Genomic DNA, 18,006 nt, shown 5'->3' with positions numbered 1-18,006 from the left:
CCTTAGCCTGTGAAAAACATTACACTGTATCTTTGTTAGATGCAACATTTACTATTCCCACCAGTGTTCATTAGCAAATTCCTACATTAGCAACCAATTATCACATAGCTTCTCCTTCAGTTCACTGATGTCCTTCCTCTTGGCAGCTCTTCTTTACCCTCCCTACAGACAGTTAACAAACACAGTGGATTTTCTGAGAAAATGAACCTTCCTTCCCATTTCTCTGAAACTCCCCCAAAACGATGACTTTTCCATAGATTGGCAATTTCTATTTTACTTAGAAGTCATGCTACCTACTTGTTGGTTTGTCGTTGGTGTTGTATGACAATGTTTTTTTCATGGATAGTCTCCAGCAATGCAGTGGCCAGTGATTTGAGATCTGAAATGGACTGTGGTGTGGCTGGTAGGCTACATCCATGATCCTCTGACAACAACTCTTGGACTATAATGTTAAAAAAAACAAATGAGTTTTGGTTTCTCACACACAGTAATGTGACACAAGCACTTATTTAGCATTAAAGAACTGTTCTCATTACTTAAATGAATACATATTTTTTTTTCCTTCAATTAACAAACAAAGCCTAAAGACCAGAAATATTATAATACAATAAATACAACATAACATAATATATATAAATATAGCTGGCACAAATACGGTGGCTTTCTCAGCTAGTTGTTACTCTACAGGGGTAGAGAAGATGGACTGTTCCCTACAACAGCAATTGCCAGAACAAGTATAGGCAGACCCATCTGCTAACTTAATTCTGCTTTTGGAAAATTATTTTTGTTCAGAAGGAAAGAAACTCATTATTCTACAGCTAAATCTGTATCTGTATGCAAGTACATGGAGAAGTGGTCAAAAGACAAGTAAAAAAAAAAAAAGTGAGTTTCAACCTGCCGTGACAAATACTACTGATCTCATGGGTGTGTTTGAATACATCAACACCTAACAGTAGAGTGATGGGTATACTGTTTGGCTCAAAGAATTTTCTCCTTACTTTCTGAATCCTGGTATTTTCTTTGGAGGGGGATAAAGAGATTGTTCCATTTTGCAGTTCCATGAAGAAACATGGGACAAAGGGATTTTGTGCAAAACATCTGAATGTAAAAGCTTCCAAGAGCAGACAACCTGACTTAGGGCCCTCTCTTCTACCACACAGTCTATTTTTCATTGTAATATGAATTGTGATTGCCATTGTTAGCAGAGCAAAGAGAGGAATAAAAAAGTGATTTGTCAGGGTCAGAGTTGCAGAGAGGTTTAGAGATTAAAAAAACTTGATAAAACTGATGGGGAAGGGAAAGAATGGCAAAAAGAGTAACAGAAGGAGAAGCATTACACAAGGGGAAATTTTATGTTGTCAAGTCAACTGAGAAAAGGATAAAAATCAGCACATAATAATAAACAAGAAAGAGAAGAAAGATTTTGGCTTGGTTGGCGAGGAAAGGGTTACTGAAATTAAGAGATAAGATGGAAGGAATTCAATGAGATATGCAACACCACGCTGCATTTATGCCTATACACTGCAATACCTTGCTTTGCAGAGAGGACTCCAGTCAGAGCACTGCTACTGGATCTACCATGAGTCTTTGAATTTTTTCGTCTTTCTAGTGCATTCTAAGGAAATAACAAATATCTTATTTAGAAAAACAGTAGCAAACAAATCCTTGCATTAGGAGTAAAGAATTTTGAACTTTGGATTTTGGTCTTAGCACAACTGTACAGGGCCTGGAGCTTATAACCATAGTAACCTATGGAAGTGTGACTCTTCTGTAGTATTATTCTCCACCCCAAACAGTCTTTGTAATGTTACAAAGACTCATTCTGTCTCATTGCAATCACTTTATCAAAGTCTCTCCCACCCACTCGCCCCAATAAGTTTTAAAGATGTGCCTACTTTTTAATGATTTAATGAGTACCGTTGAAGATACTGCAGTATCCTGTAGGGAGTATCAGTTGGGAACAAAATCAGACTTCCCCCAGCATTTCTTTGGATAGGCTTCAAAGCAAAAGCTCAAACTCTTCTGTCAGTTTCTAAAAGCCCTTTTAGCAGCAAATACTGACTTTCAGGAATTAGCAGCAGAACAACCTTGATACAGAATTACAAGTCTTCCAAACCACTTACAGTTCTGTGGAACCCACCAGACCACCAAGGTGCTCAGTTCTCACGCATAAACTAACTAGTGCTGTGAGAGACCCAAGTCATAAGCGTGAACAGACACTGAAATGAACTTGGTACTTTGAGAAGCTTTGCTCATGCACAAAAAGCAATTAGTGCTGTGACTGCTTTATAGTGATCTAAATGGTTAAGAAGTCCTATTGACCACTTTAAGACAACCCTTCTCATGCCCTGACAAACAGCCTTCCCACAGCCCAAAATCACTTGCAGAAGAAAAAAAAGAGTGTTTCACTTCAGGGAACAGCAAAAATATTTTGGTCTCATGATTTAGTCCTGAAGGTTTCATGCAAAACAGTGTATATCTTGACCCAGAAATGGAAGAACAATTAAGACTTAGCAGTCATTAAGACAGATACAGTTCGGCCATTACGGTACAAGGAGACAAGACCTGCTTGTGATGGCAACATAGTTGCAGTCATTCACAACACACAGTGTGACCTGCTCCATTTCACCTACCAGCAGGCTGGAAGGCTCATCACTCCCCTTGCAGAAGGAGGGTTCTCCCACAGAACTTAAAAAAGGTATTTAATTAATTTTTCAAAATACACTTTGTGAGTATCCCTTTGTACGACATCAGCTAAGAAGCCTACAAGTAAGACTAAGCATGTAGTATGTGTACATACTAATACTGTCAGAAAGTTAACGGTGGATTTTTCTTTGGAGACAAAAATTTGTATTTTAAATGCATATGAACATCAGAATGAACAATAACCTCCATGAACAATGAAGCACTGTTTAGATGATACACTGAGAGGATCCTACCTTATATTTAGTAATATTAGACTTAAGAAGGTTGACTTCCTCTTGAAGTTGTTTCAATCTCTCTTGGAGATACCTGAAAAAGAAATGTATTGCTGTACTTCATGTTATCTTCAAGTACTGCCTCAAGTGTCCCTCTTCACTATTTGCAGTGTCCTCTCTCTGAACTACGGAGAGTTCTTTTCCCTCTGCAGTTTTGTGAGGGATAAAATAACAAAATCTTACTGCTCTTGACCCCATAAAACTTTAAATAGGGAAACAAATTGCATCAGAAAAAGAGGCTGCCCTTCTGTTTTACTTGTTAAGCATGTTGTACAACCATTTTATATCGGTCCTCAGGTTTTTGGAGAGGGAAGCTAGAAGGATATATTTATGTCTAGAAGATATAGTAAGGAAGTATTTACTCATGTCCTCTGTACTTGAATGTTTGTGAGATGGACACATGAAGATTTGTAAATATGTCAACACAAGGCTCAACCATGCAGAACTTATGCATTGCAGTATCCATCACTTACATGACACATCTCATTAGCAATCACAAAGTAGAAATTTTAATAGTACACTTGAAAAATGGTACACAGTTAACTGAGATAGTACAGTTCTTCCTAACACAGTTTATGCACTTGGATTAGATGGCTATTTCCACATAGTAAAAATATTTTTCCTGTATAAAGAGTTTATAAAATATTCTCTTTCATGTAGTGCAATTGCAACTGTATTAGGGTTTGTGACAATTTAACTATCCTAGAGAAAAAAAAATGTATCACTGTCAGAGGAGCAGAGGGCTTAAATTGATACAGAACTCAGTAGGCCACACAAAACAGAAAAAAACCTGGAGCTGCTGGGAGGAAATAATGCCTTTGGTATTACACTTTGCTAGATGAAGCATAAGTCTCTGTAAATGGGAAGTGTCTTACAGGATCTATTTTTGTTGACATTAAGGGTGGTACCTGCTATAGCTCTGTCAGTGACTCCTCTCTGTCCATCTTAGCAGAGACCATAAACCACATTATTTTCCCAAGAAGTGGCAAGAATATCTACATGGGTGATTTCACCAGCAACTTTTTTTGGCAAATCACTCCATGTTGACAGCCTCTCCCTGTGGTGAGAATTATATCCAAAACTGTTAACTCAGGGTACTCAAAGTCCCTGTTTCCAATCCAAGATTAGCCTGTTACAGCTCACTATGGATTTCTGAAGACACCCATTTTTAATATTCTTGCTTTTTGTGTCATACTATGATGGGAATAAAAAGGTCTGCACTTCTCCTCTTTCTTGTTTAGCTCTATTTGGGAAGATCACTGACATCTCTGTAGCCAAATAAAACACTGGTAATGTCCTGCAGCCTAACTTTCTCAATATTATTTGATGGTTAGCTACAGTAGGAGCTAAACAGACAAAACAAATTACCTAAAGCTCTTGGACATCTTCTCTTTAAACTTTTGTTGTGACTGGCTTCCTGATGTCCTGTTAAAGCAATACACAGCTTGTTCTGGGGAAAGATTTGCAATGTACTCACCTGTTCTCCATACACAGAGCATCTATGTCAATTATACGGTTTTCATTCCCTCCTAAGACATGATTAAGTTCTTGGTTTAGTCTGTCAGCCTTATCTTGGTAAAAAGAGCGCTCCTCTTTCACATCCTGCAACTCATCCAGTGCAGCCTGAAGATCATATCTCAGAGTCTCTATCTGAGAAGAAAGAAGAGCTGTATGACAATTTTGAAGTTTAAACAAAATATTAGATATAGCACCCAAACTGACAACAGCAACAAGCACTGCATGTCTAAACAGGACTGATTTTGGACAGTCAAAAGTCTTCCCAAAGTTCATAACCCCCAGTACTTTTACTGTATTTTGGCATTAATTCATTAACTTGAAGTCAAGTAAACTTAGCAGCTAGACTTGTTTTACAAAATTTCTAGAAAATAACTCCAATGTTATGAACGTAAAAAAACCTTAATGCATTCTGTAATTCTGCTACAAACATATTAAGCTGGATTTAGCATATAATTTCTTGGACTGCAGGAATTAATTCAACTGAATAAGAATTTTGCAAATTTGGAGGATGAAGAAAAAGTCTGTAAGGGGGAATTTATACTAAATACAGGACTTAGAGCAATGAAGTTCCACAGAACAGGAACAACTGAGAAAGGTACAAAACAAGACAGTATGGAGTTGACAGGGTGAGCTGTGCTATTAAGCAGAAGGATGAAGGAGTCCAGTATGAAAGACACTAAAGTGCAAAGAGCTTCAAACTTCCAAGGAGAGAAAATAGAGTGTGACAGAAAAGTCTGCAATGTGTTGAGAAGTCTCCACTGGTTCCTCAGAAAATGCTAATAAGCCAGGAAGGATATTAGAAGACATTGTGAAAAGAGGCCAGGTGATGAAGAGAGAGAATATGAGCTTGGAAACAGAGATACCAGATACATTAGAGGAAGACCAAGTGCAGTCATCAGTCCTTCCAGTAAGCTAAAGTAGCACTACACCTGTGCTGAGACTGAAAAACAAGAAAACCACACTTCCTCCTGGATCACAGGGTGGAACTGTAGGAATGAGTGTGGGAACAAGAGAGAACACAAACCCCAAAAACTGTCCAGAAATCTATGTATCAGTATTAGGGGAAAAGTCTGATGAATTGGATGCTGCATGGTACATAGTATTAATGCAGAGCTGAGATAGGGAAAAGAGATCTGATGTAGCAATTTTTCAAAAGATAGGAACAAGTATCTAAGAGTCAGGAGGAAGAAGAGACTAACACCACTTCTACAGAAAACATGATTCAGATATTATCTGTAGGAAAAGCATCAGCTACCACATATTGTGTTAAATACTTGTAACAGCTTTCACTAATGCGTCTCTCTCACTGACATTCACTGACAATATTAAATTGTCACAAGTTGTGGCTCCACACTATAAAAAGAGAAGAATCAATAATCTAGAGAAGGAATTCCTGAGATTAGGAAAGTCACTCTAACCATGTATGTGTGTTTAAGTTAGTGCTCAATAAGAAATATTTCAGTAAAAATCCCAACACCTTCACAACTATTTGCAATATTAATCAGCTACCAGCCCTCCAAACACAACTGAAGCAGTCATTTACTTGCTACTGCATTAGCTCTGTAAAACATGACAGCATATGCCCATTTATTTATTACTTGTTCTCGAGCCTTCTCCAGTTGTTGAACAAGGTCCTCCCGTTCATGCGCTGCAAAGTGGCGAGCCCCAACTTCATCATCTCCAAGTCTTTGCTTTGCTATTGTCATTCGAAGGAGCTGCAATTACGAAAAGAGTCAGTAAGCAAGGGAACACAGGCTGTAGCATCATGTAGAAAACATCTGCATTATAAAGAGTAAAGCTGTCATAGATCTCATCTCTTCCATGCCAAAAAGCTGGTACTATTTAAGCCAGAGGGAATTTTCTGAGCTGAGGGCTCAGTCTTGTTCTCAGTGAAAAATTCCAGCCAAACACTCAGAGCACCAACAGGAGCTGAATGAGATCCTGCAACAAGCCACCAGAGTATACAATGACTAAAGACCAAGTAAACACAGACATGTGCTCATGTTTTTTAGGAGTGACAGGAACTAATTCCTAAAATGACAGAATTCTCAGAAAGCCATTTTTATATATAAAACTTACAATTCTCTGCAGCAGAGAACTCTTCCTACTTATGAATAAAAAGGCACAAAGTGGCTTGCCCAGATTAATTTTATTGATACCACTTAATATCCCAATGTGCAGAATTTGCATTAACTGCTGCTAATACATTTGCTTGTGCATTACTTTTTTCATCTGCTCACAAAAGTTAGGTGATGTTAAAAATTCAGGGCAACAACAAAAAGACTTGGTTAAAATGCTCAAACAGCTAATGAACTCATGAGCACTGTAACTGCTGAAAACAGTCTGACTTGAATTAATACACAGGTTTATTCAATATTGAAAGCACAAAGCAACTACCTTTCAAAAATCATGGAATATTAAAATAACAGTCAACAAGGCATTCATCATTTACACTGTTTATACTGAGTACAACTAGGCAAAAGTGTTGACTCCCCACAGCCTCATTGGTAGGAGTTCCACAGAGACTCAAGACACCCATTGCAATAACCAGCCTGATTTTCCCCATATCTTTTTACTGCACCAAGGAATTAACGTTCATCATTGTTCAGAGTTAGAAAAAATCAATCTTCTGAAGCAGAAGACTGTACATTAAAATGTATCTTTGGTATTTATGGGTTGCCAGTCACTATAGCTGCAATGTGCCAATTAAAATCCTGCTGATGCAAGACAGACTACCACAATCATCCTCCCCACTTATTTCAGCTCCAATTCAGTGCAAATCACTGAAGCTAATACAACTTGTTCTGATAAGCAGTTCACTTGTCGAGGGGAAGCTGTGCCCCCAAAAGTAACTGATTTTGGTGAACTACATTTCCCTATTCCCACAGGGAAAGTACAAACCACTGCACAGTTAGTCAGGCTGAATGGATCCTAGGATATATAATTCCTACTAATATCTTTGTCCAAACAAATAAGTCAAAAAGGCAACTAGCAAATCCCAGAATGGCTTCATAGCTATGGGACTTTTTTTTTTTTTTTTTTTTTAATAATGTTAAAAGGCATTGTAATGTGATTTAATTCAGTCAGAATAATTTAATTTCTAGAATCTCTCACTAGTGAGAAAGGCAGTAAGAAACAAATGAAATAATGTTTTGAGGACTCAGTTTTGTTTAGAAAAACTGGTAATGGGGAAATCACACTTTACCAATGTCTTCAATACCTGCAGCAGAGCAGAACTCCTGTGTAATGCTCAGTACCCGAATGGGAAGTGGATCAGAGCTTTGACTCATGCACTGTGACCAACCCTTCTCCAGCCCAGGAGGGGGTGAGGCATAAGATGTAATTATAACTGCCAGCAATTATTACTTGCAAGGGCAAACAGTCTGCCAAGAAAAGCAGCACTATTTACTACTAATTTTGAGGCAAAAAACCCCCCCAAAACATGAAGTCTTATAAAAAGAATGCTTCAGAAATCCAAATTCAGCCATTAAATGCAGCACTATAAACATATATAAAATAAATACCAATCCATGAAATGACAGAATGCTTCTTCCAGACAGCTGGCCAATCAGAGAGCTGACAGGGCAGAACAGGCCAAGTCCTTTAATTCTGCATTCCGAATGTCTCATGAGGCAGCACCACCTGCTATAAAATTCTTCCCCAAAAATGCTGTGACCCAAAGAGACACTAAGTGTTATGCCAGAGGGATAAGGGTTTACTTCGTATACTAGTACTTTGCAATAAACTTTATTTTGCAGCCACAGAACAGGTTAAGACTTCAGGATTCTGTAAACAACATTCACAGCAGTGTAGATTTAAATTAAAAGCATCTTACCAGAGATTACTGTTGGTCAAAAACCAATAGACTGTTAACCAATGTAATTCAGTGCTGCAAGCCACTAGCCTGTATTAACTTAATATCACAGATTTTTCTTAATAAGGGTTAGCTAAAACAATTATTCATAAAGTAGCAACTCTGTAGCAGCCTCACAATGCCCCAAACAGGCTTCACTGCGATAGCTGCTGCACAGGCTAGCAGTCCACAGACAATGCCTGCACCAAAGCTGAACACTCCTGATTACTGATAAAAGATATAGAAGAAAAAGAGAAACCAGCACAACCAGAAATTCTTAGTGGAAGGCAGAAACAATCATGTTTAGCCACAGTCACTGACAGTCTTCACCACATCGCCTACTATACTAAAAATACTAGAAAGCAGACCAGAACAACGCAAATTTGCTACCTCAAGTCCCAGTTCTGCCAAAACACATGCACCACGTTTAACATTTCGTACTGTTGCTGCATGACTGATTGTCTGCCTGTGAGAAACAGTCCATCTTCTCTCCCCCCACATAAGACTAAACAAAACGCCCCCGATACTGGCCCGCAACACTGCCTTACAACAACCAACTGTCATATTGCAGCCATTGTTTTCCATGCATCTTCCTCTAACTTAGCATTGCCTTTGATAGCTTACAAAACCATTTATTTGCATGGGTAGAAACTCAAGTGAATGCAACTAAGTCATCTAGTCTTCCAGAAGGCTCCAGTTTCTCTTATGCTTTACATTTTCACCCCTTTATACGAGAGAACTGTATTTCCTAACTATCCTCCTCAAAGTTTCAGTAATTGTTCTCCAAGCATTGCTGCAAGAAGGAAGGAAAAAACATTTACAAATTACTATCATAAGCATAGAAGAGTTTTCTTTTATCAGAGCTGGTAAGAATTTGTGATCAATCATAAAAATAGTCTTAGGTATCTGTTGCTGGAATGCTGCAGTCTAACTGTTGCTGTGTTTCAGAAACTGCAGCAACAAATCCTTCTAGAGACTGCCCGAAGACGTTTTATTATTTGTGCCAACAGAATTCTACCTGGAATTAAAGGAAAAAATTCGTCCAGTTAAACCAAATGCAATTCATTTGTTATTGCCTAACTAATGACATACCTAACATTATTTCAGCAACAAGTAAAATGTCACCAGTTGAAGGTGTTCTTGCTAATCCCAGTGACAGTATCTGACTAGCAGCAAACATTAAAGCTGTGAAAAACAAGTCAAGCCATCAAAACATTTATTTATCAATAGAGCTAATGTGTTATATTTAAAGAGGTTTTTTTCTTTTTTAGTCCTACAAAGCTCTTGCCACTGAGTGACAAAGCCTGAGTGAGTCACCCCTGCTCAGACACAGGCAGAATTGTTCATCCATAAGCAGCTTCACTTGCTGCAAAAGCAGCTGTTTGTTCGTCTCTTGCCAGAAGTAAGGTTGACGTAGACCAGCTGGGCAGGATGCCCTCCCTCACTTTGGAAAAAGCAGAGAGAAGAATGCAGGGGAAAAATGTAAGAACAAGCAAATTATTATAGTTCTTTGTTTTTGTATGTACCATGCATTATTTGGACTCCAGTGCCTGAAGGAACCCAGCTGCCAGTACAGGAGAACTGATGAGCAGAAAAAAATGACTTCAGGAACAAGCCTAGAATTTTATCACCAAAGCTACAAGGAAGCAAAATCTGACACAGGAGAGTGTTAAATCCCTCAGAGATATGGCAATGCTTTTTTAGGCACTTCAAAACCAGCAAACTGATTCTAAAATAAGCTCTATTTCTCATTTACTAGGAAAGTGAAGAATGTGTTCTAAAAATGAAAATCCTAGTCTAAATTAATCCCTGTCTGATGCAGTTCTTTCCTCCCCCTCTTTATTTAGTGATGCACTATTTTGCACCTTTTGGAGAGAAGCATGGTGGGCAGAACCACTCTTTTTTAAAATTATTTTTCCATTCATTATGAGGATCCTGACTTTAAATTAATGCTGAGAAAACAGACAACTACCTATTACGAAGTTAACCCACAAAGACAAATCTAAACAAAGCCAGCTCAAGCACAAAGAAGTTTTACTAAGATCATATTGTTCTAAGAAATTAAAATAGGTACATAACATTGATATTTAAATGCATTGCAGCTGTACTACTCTTGTGTTCTGTTTGTACTAACAAACCCTTGTCATCTGCTCAGGACTGGCTTGCGAAAGGCTGTATGGCATAATATTGGTACTGGAGAACTGCAAGGCAATACCTTCCATTCTGTAATATAGTTCAAACAATAACATGCCAATGAAAGAAACACTGGCAAAGCTGGTCTTTGAAGACTTGATCAAGTTATAATGAATGCAATGCATGCTGTAAGTTCAGGTCTCACTTGACCATTTCCCAGTCCCTCGCACACCTTCAGGGAAGTCCTTTGTGATAACAATGATAGAAACTTAATTATCACAATATATTTATGTTTAAAATAAAATAGGTAAAATCACATGAAACTAAAAGGAAAGAAAAAACCCGCATGAACGTAATTTTTATTCAAATTTTTAAATCCTGTAACTTTAAAACTGTAGTTGAGAGGGAAGTTATCATTCATTATCTGTTTCATTTTTTACTTCGTTAACCGCCCTCTCAAATTCCAACTCTCACTAGTTTGATCTCTGAATGTACTTCTGCATACAGCTCCAGCTGTGAATGTTACACACATTTGGCTTGAGTTTAAATATTTCAATTAACAGAGACAACAGGAGTTTGATTAATACCAAACGGCAGATTTTGAGCAATGTTCCATATAACTTGCTAAGTTTAGCAATAAAATAAATTGGTTATGTAAGAGTAGCAGGATAATAGCTTAATACAAAGCTCAATATATATATATATTTGTGATCAATGGCTCCATACTTTCGAAGAGAAAAATTATGCCTTGCCTGGTTTTATCATCTTCTAAAATTTTGCATTTTCATTGCAAAAAAATTGAAAATCACCACACAATGAAGATGACATGCTTATCCATACCTAATTGTAGGAAATACTACTACTAATACTATTTTTTTAAAATGAAATCTGACATGTTAAAGTAAAGCCAGGTGCAAAATACATAGTTGTCCTGGTTTGAGCCACGATGAGGCCGATTTTCTTTTCACCGATTTTTTTTTTTTTCTTCAGTGAACTCTCTTTTAAGCAGCACATTTGCTGAAAGTAGCAGCAAGTTTTCCAGTCACTTTGCTCTGCTTGTTGAATTTGCTGCTTTGGATACTAAAGGTGCAGCAGAGTCGTATCTACAAGCTTCCCATAGTGAGAAGCAGACTAGACAGGTGGGAAAATTGGTGAAACAATGTATTTAATCTTTATTATTCCACATTTACATGGCACTCGGTATAAATTCAGGGATCATGAAAGTCAAGCCCTTCTTTCTTTTTCCTTCTCTTCCGTCCATGGCCAGTACCCAGGGAGGACTCCATCTATCTATCTCCTTTGATCCCTAGGCCCGTGTATTCCTGACCCTCATAGCTCTCCCCTCAGCTCCCATCTGCTCTGCCGCTCTCTCCAGCAGCTCCGGGACATTTCAGAACTGCTCACAGCTCAGGAGATGCCCTGGGAGTTGCTGGGTGTGGGGGGAAGCAACAGGATTTTGCATATTCCTGTACATGCTTGTATATATTTGTACATATTTTCTTTTATCATTAGTGTTTAATTAAAGCTATCTAGTTTAGTTTTCAATTGGGAAAGTCTCTCTCTCTCCTTTCCCTACCTGGGTGGGGATCAAGAGCATTGTCGTCATTGGTTTAATTGCTGATCCCAAGTCAAACTGTGACAAAAGAGTTAAGGACAATAGATCAAAAGCAGCATACAAAAATATATCATACACTTTACTTCCTGGTACCAAGTACAAGCTTCTTTTGTTCTACTGTTTTGAGCATTTATTGTAATCCAAGTATTGTAGAAGTTCTGTAACCCACTGTTTTATTTGTTTTCTTAATACGTACATGGAAAACTCTGGCCTAGCTTTCACATTCCATGCTATTTAATGATAAGAAAAATTATAATACCTTATTGTCCCCTTGTACTTCTCCCAGTCTCTGTTGAAGCTCTCTAATTTCTTCTCCAAGATGTTTATTTCTATCTTGAGCCTCACTCAGTAGCTGAACAAGATTTGCCTAGAAAAGCAGCAAACAGTAACCAAAAGTTAGTGCCTATGGAGAGAAGTGTAAGTGGTTATTGAAAAGAAACCCTAGACTTACTCCTTACCTGCCAACAATCTTTACTTTTATTGTTGTGGATACCCAGACTTCATGCTTTATCAGAGAGACAACAACACAAGTCACTGGAGTTTCTTTAATAGCAGAAAATAAACGAAGCATGTGTGAACACACTCCCAAAGCAGCACACAAACCCCTAACAAGACAAACTGAAAACATCTGCTCTAGTTTTGCTATCTTAGCTGATGTGAAGAGCAAAATCCAGAGTACTTTGACAATATTTATACGAAGTTGCCAAGATTATAGTTTTAAAGTTGTATATAATTACATGATAGGTCCAGCTGAGGAATAATTATGATTTAACAGTGTTTAGAGTGGATTCCTAGTCAGTAAAGATAATGCCAGAGGCCCTGCCCCTATACGGAGCTGTACCACAGATATCTACTAGCACCAAATTTCAAATGTGACCTGACTTGTGGTGTTCACTAGTATACAGACTTCAAGAAAAATGGAGGTGAAAGCTAGAGATTAAAAACAAACACACACCTTCACCCAAATCATTCAGGTAAAAAGGTATAATTCATCTTCGCCAAAGAAATCAGCAGGGTGAGCAGTCAGGTCTATAATTATAAAATTAAATTCCATCAGCTTGATCACTAACCAAAAAATAATGCCATCTCCTCCTTTGCTATCTATGATATCTGAAAATAAGAAAATACTACAGATAACTTCATTTTATTTTTTCCACTATCACACAAATGCTGACCCAGCTCAGGAAAAGCCTACCAGTCTTCTGAGAGAGTTGTATTCATAGTGGATAATGTGCAGCCTTTCATGACATTGCTTTGGACAGCTAAGTGTGTCATCCATGGCCATAAATCTGAAGGGTATCAGAAGAAATGGAAAAAGAATTTTCAGACCTTCTAAGCACGACTTGGTAAAGTCCCATGAGTCAGTATTTCTAAACAACCCTTATATGTACTTGACAGGCATGAGGCCAAGCCATCAACTGACCATTCTAGTTCTCTCGTTATTTTAGATTTAGTTTCTGTTTCCCTACTTACTGTGGTTCTCTTCCAACTCCACAATTTCTCTATTTTGATGTTTTTCTCTTCCAGTCCTGCTCTTTTCCCCAGTCTCACTACCACCTGACATCCCACAGGATGTTTTTTTTGGGTTTTATCTTTAAAACTCATACATTACCAGACCAACAAGGCATCTGACAGCCATTCCAGCAATATTTCCCCTTGTTTACTAACAACTGCTATTTCCACACATCTTGTTTAATATTTAAGAGAACTATTAACACGAATATAGCTATGCATGCATCTGACCACCTGCTAGGTTAGACCACTTAACTATAATAATGTGGAACTTTTGTACACTACTGTATGAAGAAGCTGGCTCCAAACTCCAACTGGTCTAAAACAGCAACAGCTTCAAACTTTTAAACAGGAAAAATAATTTGAGAAACTGATTTATCTTCCTTGTTGAACAACAAGCCTGATTCACTACTACAGCTTCTGTACTTCTGCTGCTCTGAGATCATAGGTTCAGAAGAAGGTAAGTTTCCCACAGTTTTCAAAGAGATTAAAGCATTTTTTAGAACTACTGATAAATGTGAAGACTACAAATAAATATTTTGGGAAAAGAGTGTAACAGCAAAAACATAAATAGACTATTTTAGGGCCAAAATTAAGCTGACTCTTAATTTTATTTTCAAGACAGCAACCATTCAAGCAATGAAAAAAGTTCTTCAAGGATGCTTTGGTAAAATGATCTTTTTTTTTAAATACATGTTAAACAAATGTGAAATTCTCATTCATATATTAAATGAATCAAGGAGCTTCAGAATATATTCAGTTGACGTGTTGAGAGGTACCTAATGGCTGCTTCAAGGAAAGAAAACAAAGAACCTACGTTTGCAGGAAATTGCATTTAAACTGAAGTATCTATGGCTACTGCTCAGATGGCTTTTTTTCTTTTAAGAAAGCTGACTGTCAATAAAGGCTACCCAATCACCTAACTGCATTAGTTAAATGGAACATGATTTGCACAAACCTCTCTGAAACACTTATTTATAAAGCCCCTTTTTTATGATGAATTTGAACAACTTGTAATACTGTACAATAGCACATATAATTTCAACACCTGGGAAGAACTCAGTTTCACTAATCAGTGTTTACAGCCACACCACCAGGATTCTAGCAGTCTGCAGTCAAACCCCTGCTTCCAGTAACTGCAGGGAAGGCATTACTATGCCTATACTAAATTGTCCCGCTCAGATTTATTTCCTTTAAAACCATTTCTCTGGGATTGCAATTCTATGTTGAATTTTATTTGTCAGTCTTATAAACGACTTAATGTGACAAAATCCTTTATACTTCAGGCAGGGATCTTGGAAGACAATTTAAACAAATAATTTTAGACACCAAAATAAAACAGCCTCATTTAAGCATGCTAAAAGCATTACAATGAGCTAAGCATAGACTTGCTCCTTACTGCAAAGTTTCTATTATACCTCCCTCAAACTAAAACAACCAAGCTATGTCACAGATGTAGTCTCCCGTGATTATTCAGTTCCCTGGCTGACAGGTTTCACACGACATATAATTTGAATTTTTTCCAGTTTTAAAGGTTTTGGCAAGACCTCATCAAAGCTCTTGGTTAAATGTGGAGAGAAGGAGAAATCCCTGATTTTCAAAAGTGCTCTATTGGGCATAAAGACAGCCAGCCAAATAGGACACTTTGAGTGACAACATGGACTGCTACCACTTCTTTGGCATGTGTAAGAAAACGTACCATATGGTTGAAAGATGATAAAACTAACAATGGATGACTGGCTTTGTGAACCTGCAGGTATGTATTTTTTTAAGAAAGAAGAAGAAATCTATGCAAGGAGAAAAGTGATTCATTTTTCCACCTGGCAACTTCCTTTCAATATTCATAGAACAAACACAGAATTCACTTAGAAATTCAAGAGAAGTCACTTCAGCAGACAATAAAGCCCAATTTGTTCACCTGTGCAACACAGAAAAACTCTCTGAAAATTAGCCAAATTCAGCTTCTCTAGACTCAATTTCTTCAACAGTTTCTTCTGATTCTAGGTGAAGCCTTAAAAAGGCTCCTGTCACTGCCAGAGACTTTATTTCCTTTGCTCACACTATTTAAAACTGACTCCAAAGTGCTGATGAAGAGAGAATTCTGAGCCATGGGTAACAGGAGAGAAAGACGCAGAGGTCTATATATTTCTGCTGCCTCATCTTGTCTCACCTCTGCTACAACACGCAGCAAACTGTTTGTTTCTCCTACTCTCTCTCAATGGAACCATTTGTAACACTAAATAACATATAGTGCTTCCTTCAAGTCTTTAATTGACTGCCAACTATCAGACTCAAGAAGGGAAAAAGTAACTCCAAACAGTTATCCCTGGCATTATGCACAACACCTGAATTTGGCTCCTTTAACGATTTTGCAAATCTAGCCACATATACACACAGCGGTATTTTTCTTCACACTACTTAAAAAATGATGGATAGTAACATAGCCTTTAATATAGCTCTCAATTCTTATGCACATAAATCTTAGCCGACACTTAAATTTATTTTTTTTTAAAAAGGACTTTCTGCCTTTAGATACTGCTTGAGAAATAAATTTGGCAAAGAGGAAGAGGGGAAAACTTCCAAAATACCTTTACAGTTTACAAGTACTTTTAAATATAAACAAGCAATTTACAGTTTACAATCTTCTATGTTTCTTTCAGCCACACCTTCAAACAAAGAACACTGAACTATAGGGCTAACAGAAAAAAAGTTTGATGAAACATTAAGCACACTTGATTGGTGTGATTTATAGCAAATTTAATTGTAGCTTCTCCTCCAATACAATTGCAATGTCTGAATTGACAGAGAAAAACCTGCTTTGCTTACCAACTATCACTGTTCACTCCAAAGTAGAAGAGCTGATGACTTTCCTTAGCACTAGCTTTCTTATGATAAAAATGCAAAAATTTTTGTATTTTTATTGTTAAGTTGAAAAAACATGTAGGGGGAAGACTTTTAGAATTATAGGTCCCAGGCATTCTAAACACTACACACTTAGTATGGGTCATAACTCCCCACAGTAAAACAACAGCAAAAATCAAAGCCTTGCCAAGCAGTCATCTGACATAAAACAAGAGGAAAATCCTCTTCTCCTCTGAGTGTCTGCTACTCTGAGAATCAGACAGAAATCCCACCACAGAAGAACACCAGTTAAAATTTTACAAGGCTCTGCAAAACAAGAAAGACTTGCTCATGCTTACATACCTTCAAGACACTCAGCAGCAGGGATTTTTATGAAGCTGATTAGTAGAACCAAAAAGCCATTTTAGCAGTAGACGTGTAAAATTATTACTTTTCCCCTCCTTTTCAACCAGTCTTCTGTGTGTTAGCTTAGCATAGTGCTGTAAAGGACCAAACACCACCCAGCTGGACCTGACAAGAAGGCTGACAAAGTAAGTTCAGCATCAACTCTAGATTCCTTTATGAGATCAGTTTTTCCAAAGCAACTTACTAACATACATCATAAGCAGCAAATGAGGGTGTCAGTATGAACTACCAGTATCATGTGAAGTTACTTGGCAGGAATTCCTTCATTGTGAAGATTCAATAACATACTTCATACCCCCACTGTTCCATGTAGGTATCAAGTTTTCATTGAGAACAGATTAACACAATCAAAGAGAAATTATTAATCTGTACTTAGACAAACACACACTACACTAGAACAGAAGAAAAGATTGTCTCATTGGCTTGTATACTCAGAAATATTTTAGCTGCTTTGAGATTTTAAGGTCAAATTAACCTTTGAAATAACGCAGAAAAAGAATGAATCAAAATCTCATTTTGATCACATTTTGAGGATTGTGACTAATCAGCAGAATATTTATTGAGAGTATTCAGGTGCAGGAGTGTGAACAAGTGTCTATTTTCCATCAAGGTAAGACATGACAACCGGAGCAGGGGATGCTGTACACGTCAGAGGATGCTGTATACATCAGATATGAGCAGCACTCCGAATTTTAAAAAGAGATGGTCACATCTATTAGAATTAGCATTTCATCTGTCCTAACTTCATATCTATTAGAATTAGCATTTCATCTGTCCTAACTTCATGTTTACTTCAGAACCTACATGTTGAAGAAACAACAGTGTCACTTTACAAAGCATGATTCACAGTGCAGCTAGGAAGTTCTACCTTTCTGCATACTGCCACTTGCACCTATCAATGGAACAGCAGATTTCCGTGTGCAGAAGCGAAAATCTCTCCACTGGCTATGCTCTCAGTGCAGATACATTTTGAAATCCATAGGAATATTGTTCTCTGATGCATTGCAAGGGCAAATGATCTCACTGTTTTCCATCTGCTACCACACACTATGGGAGTAAGACGCACCTACAAAGCAGAACAGGGTACACAGCTCTCTATTTGGCACATACATCATGTTTTTCATCTTAAA

The 18,006-nt window shown here is 37.6% G+C and overlaps 1 protein-coding gene across 14 annotated transcripts in view; it reads right to left on the bottom strand.

The window, feature by feature from the left end:
- CCDC149 (coiled-coil domain containing 149) overlaps window positions 1-18,006 on the bottom strand; it is a 71,894-nt gene that overhangs the window by 20,537 nt on the left and 33,351 nt on the right. For 11 of the 14 annotated variants that reach the window (XM_051616667.1, XM_051616668.1, XM_051616670.1 and 8 more), the window contains 6 exons: window positions 12,357-12,464; window positions 6,095-6,211; window positions 4,456-4,628; window positions 2,940-3,012; window positions 1,531-1,615; window positions 298-442 (listed from right to left, as the gene is read on the bottom strand). In XM_051616667.1, coding sequence (XP_051472627.1) covers window positions 298-442; window positions 1,531-1,615; window positions 2,940-3,012; window positions 4,456-4,628; window positions 6,095-6,211; window positions 12,357-12,464 — 701 coding nt within the window. The remainder of the gene's footprint in view (window positions 1-297; window positions 443-1,530; window positions 1,616-2,939; window positions 3,013-4,455; window positions 4,629-6,094; window positions 6,212-12,356; window positions 12,465-18,006) is intronic. The other 3 variants (XM_051616678.1, XM_051616680.1, XM_051616681.1) reach the window with 1 other exon arrangement.

Source organism: Apus apus, chromosome 4 (assembly GCF_020740795.1).
Source record: "Apus apus isolate bApuApu2 chromosome 4, bApuApu2.pri.cur, whole genome shotgun sequence".
Lineage (NCBI taxonomy): Eukaryota > Metazoa > Chordata > Aves > Apodiformes > Apodidae > Apus > Apus apus.
Note: the sequence above shows the minus strand (reverse complement) of the source record. Positions and strands in the feature narration are given on the sequence as shown.